We start from the raw sequence: 9,348 nt of genomic DNA, 5'->3' as shown, positions 1-9,348 counted from the left end.
CTGTTATGGCTTGACTTTGAGGTTAGAAATCTAATGTAAAATATAAAAACATTAGACTTCTATAGTATGTCCCGCTTTTGACAGCTCAGTAAAAGTTCTTAGAAGTTGCCTTCACTGAGTGTCAATGCATTTGTGTGAGTAGTGACAGACAGCAGATATAATAGTGGATAGATGCTGCAGACAGACGTTGGTTCTCAACTATACCAGTGCAGTGAACCGGAAAACCATGAATGAAGAAAAAAGAGAGAAACTGCTGTGCTAATTAATATTGTAGATTTCAGACCACAGAGAAGGAGGGAAAACACACTGAATCACAGCCATACAAGATTTGACAGCCCACTGGATTCAGCATAAAAAACACTGTTCTTAAAACCCATAAATAATAAACACTTACAAATAATTTGACACACATTATTAATTTGATTGATGAATGGCACAGTAATATTCACAATATTGGATGTTCCCCTGGGAATTTTAGTAGGTGCGTCTAGCTGCTGAATTTATACATCTCTGATTAATAGTTGATAAGGATTCTACTATGGTTCCTTTATGAGGAAATCTCGCTGGATTTGTGACTATTGTGAGTCTAATTGCGCTTTGGAGTGACCTCAACATCACACTTCGATCTCTCTTGATCTTTCTCCTGCTTTCTTCTCCTTCTCTGACTGACCTGTTTCTGGGTTCTCGACAGATGATCTGTGCTTCATTTCTAAGACCAGTGTGTGCGTGTGAATAAACGTGGAGCTGTGACCTTATAGTATGAATGCACAGAATAGTAAAAGTCTATACAGAAAAGTATGTTAACAACAAATATTAGATCTAATGCTGTCAGTGTCAGTACCACACAACACTGAAATCTTTACCTCATTCTCACACCACAGTCTAGATTAAAACAAAACAGATTTACCTCATAAATTCTGTTATTCTGTGTTTTTCCAGGTTTTTCCTGAAATTCTTCCTCAAATGCAACCAGAACTGCCTAAAGAATGCAGGGAACCCACGAGACATGCGGCGATTTCAGGTAGGACCACATTCAACCAAATTAAAGTGGCAAAATTGCAATTTTAACCATGTATGTTAGTGGATAAGCTGCACTTGCATTGCTTGCTGCGTGAAATGGCAACACTATAAAAATGTCCATTAATAAAATTAAAATCATTATTATATTAAATAATACTCAACAATTAAGTAGTTAATGAACAATTAAATAGTTTGAAATGACATGAAATGTAATATATTTCAGAGATATCAATTGATTAACTTTTTTAAATGAATTAATTACATAATACATGGTGATTAATCAGCTTTAAATACAATAAATCACTTTTATCAATATCTGAAATACATTCAATATTTAAATAATATTTAAAACACCTTAAATTAAGATAAGCATTGAAATCATTGAATATATATATTACGAAACATGGCCCTTATAAATTCGGTTTTTCAATTGACAATCCAGTGTATTTCACTAAAAATATATGAATGGTTGACCAATGAAAGGTTTTCTTAACAGATAAAGTGTGAGTACTAGAGAATATATAAAGAGATATGGATGTAGAGAAGAGAGAGAAAAAGAAAGCTTTGAGTGAATGAAGTGGCTGCCCAGAACAGGGATAATGTAAACGGTGTTTGCCAAGTCTCATCAAGCCTCTTCCTCTCTTGAGATTGAGAGACCTCTCAAAGCCTGAGAGCCATTTAAATCAAGAGGCTCCTCAGTTGCTGTGGGACACTTCTAGTCTACGTTTTCAGCTCTGTGAGAGCTGTTAGCTGCTGTCATTGTTCCAGGCTCTCTGGTGAAATGTGCCTGTTCGTCAATTTATCAGTCAGCAGTTACTTACAGGTATACCGTGTGTATGTGCTGCCCCAACACTTCAGCTGTTTGTTTGAGCTACGTATTAATTTGTATACAAATATACATACAGAGTATGTCTTTGCGGGTCAAGTGAAGTACAGTCGGCATTTGTCTCTTGCAGGTGGTGGTGTCTACGACGGTGAGCGTGGATGGACACGTCCTGGCTGTGTCTGATAACATGTTTGTTCACAATAACTCTAAACATGGACGCAGAGCTCGCAGGCTGGACCCATCTGAAGGCAATCCATCATACCTGGAACACGGTGAGTGTACTCACTGTATGTTTACATGCGGTTTGTTGAGAATTAAAGAACACACGTGTTTCATATTGATATACACAAACTCTTTATATCAATTTTTTTTTCGTATAGTGACAGAAAAAATGAGACAAATGGAAGAAACAGTCTGCAGGAATAAAAGACGTAGTGTAATGTAGTGCGACCCAATGTAAACTTTCCTTCATTATACTTTCCCTCACAACCAACTCTTTTATTTGCCCACAGCTATGTAGTTTCATGGTTTGGCTTCATGAGCACAGATGGTTGCCCATCATGGCTAGCGCTGTACTCTTCCCTTACGTCAACTTATAAACTTACAGACACAGCTTAAAGCTGAAGTGTGCCATTTCTAACCAACTAACTGTCACCAAACGGTATTGCAAAAATAGTGATTTCAGGTTTCCTGAACCCTCCCTCATCTTCAATTGTCTTTATAGTCTTGTATGATCAGGACAAAACAAGTATCATAGTGTTACAAACCCACAATGTTCACTGTTAACTTACTTATAGTTGTCTCAGCATATGAAGGGGATATGAAAAAAAAGCTTTAAAATTGCAGATATGACCTAGTGGGTATAACAAGTCAGGGAATGTTGAACAGTGGCAACAAGTTCACATGCAACAAATTACAAATGCAACAGGGTCAGTCCCACTGGAAAAACCTGGAGTGATTTGCTAATTGAAACAATCGTAATACACTGTAAAAGCTATTATTTTGAGCATTATTTTTGTCTTATTGTCCATTACACTTATATAAATATATTTAATACAGATAAAGTGTTTGTATTTTCTTGTTTTAAGCGTAGACATCGTAGAGCATTTTGTGTGACTTATGCTTAAGACCATATATACAGTATATATATACACACATATGCCAAGGGGGTAAGAAAATCAGGGTATTTCAAGATCTATTCTCTTATTACCATACCATACCATTACCATTACCATTACCATTACCATACTGACGGGAAGTCGTGGCCTAATGGTTAGAGAGTCGGACTCGTAACCCAAAAGGTTGTGGGTTCGAGTCTCGTACAGGCAGGTATTATAGGTGGGGGGAGTGAATGTCCAGCGCTCTCTCCCACCTTCAGTACCACGACTGAGGTGCCCTTGAGCAAGGCACCGAACCCCCAACTGCTCCCCGGGCGCCGCAGCAAAAAATGGCTGCCCACTGCTCCGGGTGTGTGTTCATGGTGTGTGTGTGTGTGTGTGTGTGTTCACTGCTGTGTGTGTGCACTTTGGATGGGATAAATGCAGAGCACTAATTCTGAGTATGGGTCACCATACTTGGCCACATGTCACGTCACTTTTTCACTTTCATATGCAATTTAACTTAATAAATGTATCTTGCTTTAAGGATATTTAGATAATTCTATTGGAAAGCAAGAAAAAAATACTGATTAAAGGTGCAGTCACATTTACCATTGTTCAAAACATTTTTGCTGTAATTTCGACAGGAATCTGTCCAATTGGGAATTTTATGTGAGGTGAAATATTTGCCCACACAGATTTTGCATCGGGTTCAGTTGGTCATGCTGAGTTTGCCATGTTAAGTAACAGAAAGCTGCTTCATTAAAGTGACTTCTGTGTGAGCTGTGCTTCATACGTCCCTAATTACTGACAATGGACCTTTTTGGTCACAAAATCTTGTGCCAGGACCTTAAGAAAAAGGATTTTTTTTTTCAGTATAACTCATGAATTTGAACCTGAAACCTTTCATCCAGCCCAGAGCTTTAATCGCTACAGTATCTCACACTACCCTTCCAGACTACTTTCAACTAGTTTGCACACTTTATTATTTAATGATCCAGGGTGCAGTTGAGCACAGACGAAACTCTTGACTCTCCACTGGCTGAAAGACAACTGTGACCATTTAATCAACTTACAATGACTCAGAGTCAGCACGTCTATGTGCTGCTGTCATGTTTTAATGCCACGAACACTACCAAATATTAAAGGTGGTTTGAGCTAACCTGGCTTTCATTTGACTAACAAACAGCATACCAACACTAACTGTGCAGTAAAGCACCAACAATGCACCAGGGCTAAGAAAAGAGCAGTGAATGCAGCATTCCCCAAGTGGCCTGTTCTCTTTAGGTTTGAACATGTGTCTTATGAGACCTCTAAGGCTTAAGCCCCGAGCATTTATTTTCTGAATGGCATGTGGCTTTATCTGCTGTCCTCTTCCAGTGTTGCAGGTTATGGTGCGGCCCTCCTAAATCTGTCTAATAACATGTGGACATGATTTGAGCACTGATTTGATCCTCAGCCGCAATCAAATCCAATCATTTTCTCATTTATGTTTGGGATGATTCTAGAGAAGAACATATTTTTCAGTTGGACTGTTAACCTCTACTTATGATGAGAAACTGAGGATTTGAATGATGATGATTTGATGATGATGATGCTGATGATTAAGTCCTCTCTATTCTCCTGGGGACGTCTTCAGTGTTTAAGCACAGTTTCCACTGCACGGAGAAAATTAAAAAAGTCAGTTTTCTAAAGCCTGAACAAATTTGAAAATATGTGGAGATTTATTATTTTTCTTTCCTTCTCTTTTTTCCAAAAGAAAGTATAGGATAATTCCAGAGACAGACAGGCTTATATTGTAATTCCTCATTATGTCTAATATAAAACCCTGACATGCACATATATTTTTTTTTTCATGGAGGGCAATGCAGAAACTCCAATGTCAGAGCTCCAAAATTCAATACAGAGTTATTGTAGTAACTAAATTCCACTTGAAATTGAAACACCTGTCATTCACTGTGTGCTACACATTCCTGCCCCTTGGTATGATCTTATTAAAGGAACAGTTCACCCAAAAATTTGCTCACCCTCAGGCCATCCAAGATGTACATGAGTTTGTTTCTTCATCGGATTTAGCATTACATGACTTGTTCACCAATAGATCCACTGCAGTGAATGGGTGCCATCAAAATGAGAGTTCATACAGCTGATAAAACATCACAAAGTAATCCACAGGACTCCGGTCCATTGAATAATGAAATCATGTTTGTTATAAACAATAACTTTAAACCATTGATTCCGGCCAAAATACAAGTCCTCTATCCATAATATTGCTTTCTGCAGTGAAAAAGTTGTCTCGTCTGAAACAGGAGAGAAATATGCTCAGATCAAGCACTGTTTACAAGAGAAAATAGTCCAAAACAGTTCTAAACAAATATGTTGGTCAAAACATTTGTGGATGGGAAGGCATTATTATGGATTATGGACTTGCATTTGTTTCTTACAAACATGCAGCTTTTCACTTCACAAGATGTTAATCAGTGTACTGGAGTCATGTGGATTACTTGTGGATTATTGTGATGTTTTTATCAGCTGTTTGGACTTTCACTTTGACGGCACCCATTCAGTGCAGAGGATCCATTGGTGAGCAAGTGATGTAATGCTAAATTTCTGTTGAAGAAATAAACTCATCTGTATCTTAGATGGCCTGAAGATAAATATATTTTCTCTTTTTTTGTGAACTATTTTAGCTAATATAATAATGCTTTCCACTCCCAATCTATTTAACACATTTTACCATATTTACATTTAAATCCATTCCACAGAATTCTGTAAGTTTTTCTTCAACACAAAATATGGCCTTCTAATAACCAACAGCACACTTCCCTTCTCTCACCCCTGCTTAGCCACTCTTGTCCATTATTGTGTCAGTTTTAAACCATTTCCACTCCCCTCCAGCTAATGAGCCTGTTCTGTCAGATATGGCGTGCATGTGTGTTGATTGCTCTGGGCTGTGGAGACGAGGGTAAAGTGAGGGCACCAATACGTGAGGTCATGTCACAAACGCACTGTGGTGGAAAGAGGTGTCTGCAGGGCTCGAGAATGTTAGTGTGTAGAAGAGAATGCTATTGTGCTTGTATCTGAGATGGGTGTAAGAGCGAGCGCGCGTACGCTTGCATACAGCGTAAGGGAACAGATGGCGGCAGAGGAGGCACCAAAGTTTAATCCTATCAGATGGATTCACATTCCACCATCTGCTTAATCCATGCGCAATTTCAGCACCCTGCAAAAGAGTCATCTTAGGCCAAGATTACCATCACAGATTGCTCCACCGTTCCTCTTCATCTCTCCTGGTTTATCACGCCGCCAAATTGCATTATGCCCAGCAGTCACCCACAGCACAGCTTTGAAGAAGAAAAAAAAAAGGAGCACAGACAAGCTGGGGAAGTCCTCAAGGCCGCAAAGTGGATTACTTCACTTCTGAAAATTACTACATGGCTGGTACACAGAATACATGTGATATTTTGATTGGTCTAAGGAGATTTGCTTTGTATATTTGGGGTTATCGAAATGCTTTAAAATCAAGTTCCTTAATCTAAAATATGTAATTCTGTACTTAATATGCAATACACCTTCAGGAAAACATTCAACAGGACACTGCAAATATGATATGAATCCTGGAAGACTATAAAGGTTGCAGTTTGGAATATTATTACTTAGCATTTCTATATTTAACATGGATATAAAAAGTCTTAAACTCACCCAAATATGATTACACACTTACAGTATAAAACAGACTTTCTGCTGTTGCTGAATAATAAAAGTATATCCTTTTTAATGTGTTTTGTGCAAAAAAATCTATGTCTGACTAATCTAACCCTAATGTCTATTATATAATAATCTTACACACTGTATATAGTGATATTTCGTGAAAATTGAGTTAAAATGCTGTTTAATTGTGTTACCCAATATGAGATCCTCATTATTTTTGTACAAGATAAAGTAAATACAGCTTTTTCTGCAAAATAAATAAAAACATCTTCTATGTACATTTATTACCATTCAAAGTTTGGGGTCAGTAAGATTTTTCTTTAAAGAAATGAATAGTTTATATTATTCTATTAAACTATTGTTTAAAAAACGTTTTTTTTTTTCATTAAAAATTTTTCACAAAATGTTTCTACAAAAATATTAATCAGCAATATTTACAACATTGATAATAATGAGAAATGTCTATTTATGCTTAAAATCTGCTTAAGGACCATGTGACAATGAAGACTGAAGTGGCTGCTGAAAACTTTGCCATCACAGGAATAGAATAAATTTTATACTTTTTTTTAACTATAAATGCAGTCTTAGTAAGTATTAAAGGGGTCATATGATGCGATTTCAAGTTTTCCTTTCCAGTATTTGAAAAATAATGTGTTTTTTGAACATTAAAGCATGTCAACATATTCTGTTACACCAAATACACGAAATAATGATCTTTAAAAAAGCATCATATGACCCCTTTAAAGAATTTCAAAAACATTTAAAAAAAAAAATCTTACCGACCCCAAATTTTGGAATGGTAATGTAGCTAGCTTCTATTCATTTGTAGCTTGTAGTGGTGCTAACTGCTTTTTCAAGAGGGTAGCATGATTGCACTATAGCTTCACAAACCACAGTTTAGCTTCCCCAACATCGTTCCCCAGACTATTTTTCCCCTGCTGTTGAAACTCTCCATCTCCCCTGCTATTATCTACGCTAGCTCTTCCCAGGGCATCGCCGGTGGCTGACATACACCAGTTTGAGCTGTGCGAGTGAGGCCTACAGCCTCGTCTCATCTCAGTTCAGGTTCTATCAGCAGCACCGAGCACCTCCTGCACACAGGCCATCTGCCTCCGCCGCACGTCTGCCTCAGTTAGGTGCACTATCATATGAGCGTCGAGTGTAGCCCCCCACCCTCGCCCAGGGGTCCTGCCTACAGTCAGAGCGGTGTGTAACGCTTGTTAAAGGATGTGTGTCAGTTCCCTATACCAGAGTCACAGTGGACAACATAGCCAAACGTGATAGACTCTCCGAGTCTCTGAGGACTCTTACTTTTCCTTTTTGTTCTCCCTCATGTCTTTTCCTTCTATTTAAATCCAGCAGCAAATTGGAACAGCAGTAATTAGTCGGTTAAAGCGCCTTCAGTGAGACACCGAGCTTTAGAATCCGGTGCCAAAGTTCAACACGCTGAAATTAAATTTAAACTCATTAAGGTGTTGAATTTTTATGGCTGGCTGCTGTTTTCTCAGAGTGTCCCAGGGCGCCTGGCCTTTTGATCGACTGCTGTAAGGACTCCGGGTTTCTCTGTGCCTGGCGAACTCCGGCACTCATGACATTTGCACAAGTGTCATAAAACAAGCGCTCGCACCTGGCCCCCTCCCTCCTCGCACTCACATGGGGTCAGTGTAATATTTAATAAAGGTGTGTGTATAATCAAACGGAATTAGCATTCGTGTTCTCCTTCCACCCCCAGAGGGGAAGGAGGGAGGGGTTGGAGGGAGGAGTGCTGCTATTGTACACTCATCACTGACTGATCTTTTCCAGCCTGACCCTCAGATTTCATTAATTATGTCCATGACTAAAACAAAGGCTGAGGGGAATTATGCCTTTTATAAGCAGAGCACCAGGGGGGCTTTCACTCTGTGTCTTGTCTCCCTGCTGTTTTGCCTGCTCTCAGTTTGGTCAACCGAGTCTGAGCATCTGTGGACCAGAATGCATAAGTTGCATATATCATATAACAATATCAAAATAACAAAACATTTAAATAAATGACAGATGAACATGAGTGTGCATGGGGACGACCAGAAATAAGTGGGAAAAGACATGTAGAGAAATCATCAAGCGAAAATATACAAAATATAGGCAATGCAGAATATTGTAGTCTAATCAAAATTCATCATACTAATGCATCACCCTTACAACTATATGGAAATTGTGCAAACATAATTTTACTTATTATTATATGATTTTAATATTAATATTCTGGCTGATGATAATTATTTTCATGATATGAGATATACTAATTTGACTAAATAATTTCAAAATAAAACATTAAAAACTAAAATAGCTTTAGTAATATTTTTAAATGCTAAAATTGAGTTTAAGTGTTACAACTTTATATTGTATATATTACTTATTTTTATTATTTTTACATTTAACAATGTAATTAAATATTGTAATATTATAATATATTTAATTTTAATTTAATTTAATTTACTGAATTGTTTGTGTTTTTAAAAAAATAACTAAGTGAGCATTAGATAACAGCAAAGCAATACAAATTTGAAAATTGGGAAAAATGAGCATGCACAATTAAATTTCCAATATTGATATATTACATTTGTATATAAATTGTATATGTGTAATGTGTGTGTTGTGTGTGTGTATGTATATATATATATATATATATATATATATATAAATTAAATTTTTTCT

General features: G+C 37.3%; 1 protein-coding gene across 1 annotated transcript in view; it reads left to right on the top strand.

Moving 5' to 3' along the window:
* LOC107669108 (transcription factor COE1-like) overlaps nt 1–9,348 on the top strand; it is a 132,354-nt gene that overhangs the window by 86,151 nt on the left and 36,855 nt on the right. The window contains exons 7-8 of the mRNA XM_016461230.1: nt 940–1,021; nt 1,977–2,118. Of these exons, the coding sequence (XP_016316716.1) occupies nt 940–1,021; nt 1,977–2,118 (224 nt within the window). The remainder of the gene's footprint in view (nt 1–939; nt 1,022–1,976; nt 2,119–9,348) is intronic.

Source organism: Sinocyclocheilus anshuiensis, unplaced genomic scaffold, assembly GCF_001515605.1.
Source record: "Sinocyclocheilus anshuiensis isolate Anshui unplaced genomic scaffold, SAMN03320099.WGS_v1.1 scaffold124, whole genome shotgun sequence".
Taxonomy (NCBI): domain Eukaryota; kingdom Metazoa; phylum Chordata; class Actinopteri; order Cypriniformes; family Cyprinidae; genus Sinocyclocheilus; species Sinocyclocheilus anshuiensis.
The sequence above is the reverse complement of the archived record's forward strand: the minus strand, read 5'-3'. Positions and strand labels throughout refer to the sequence as shown.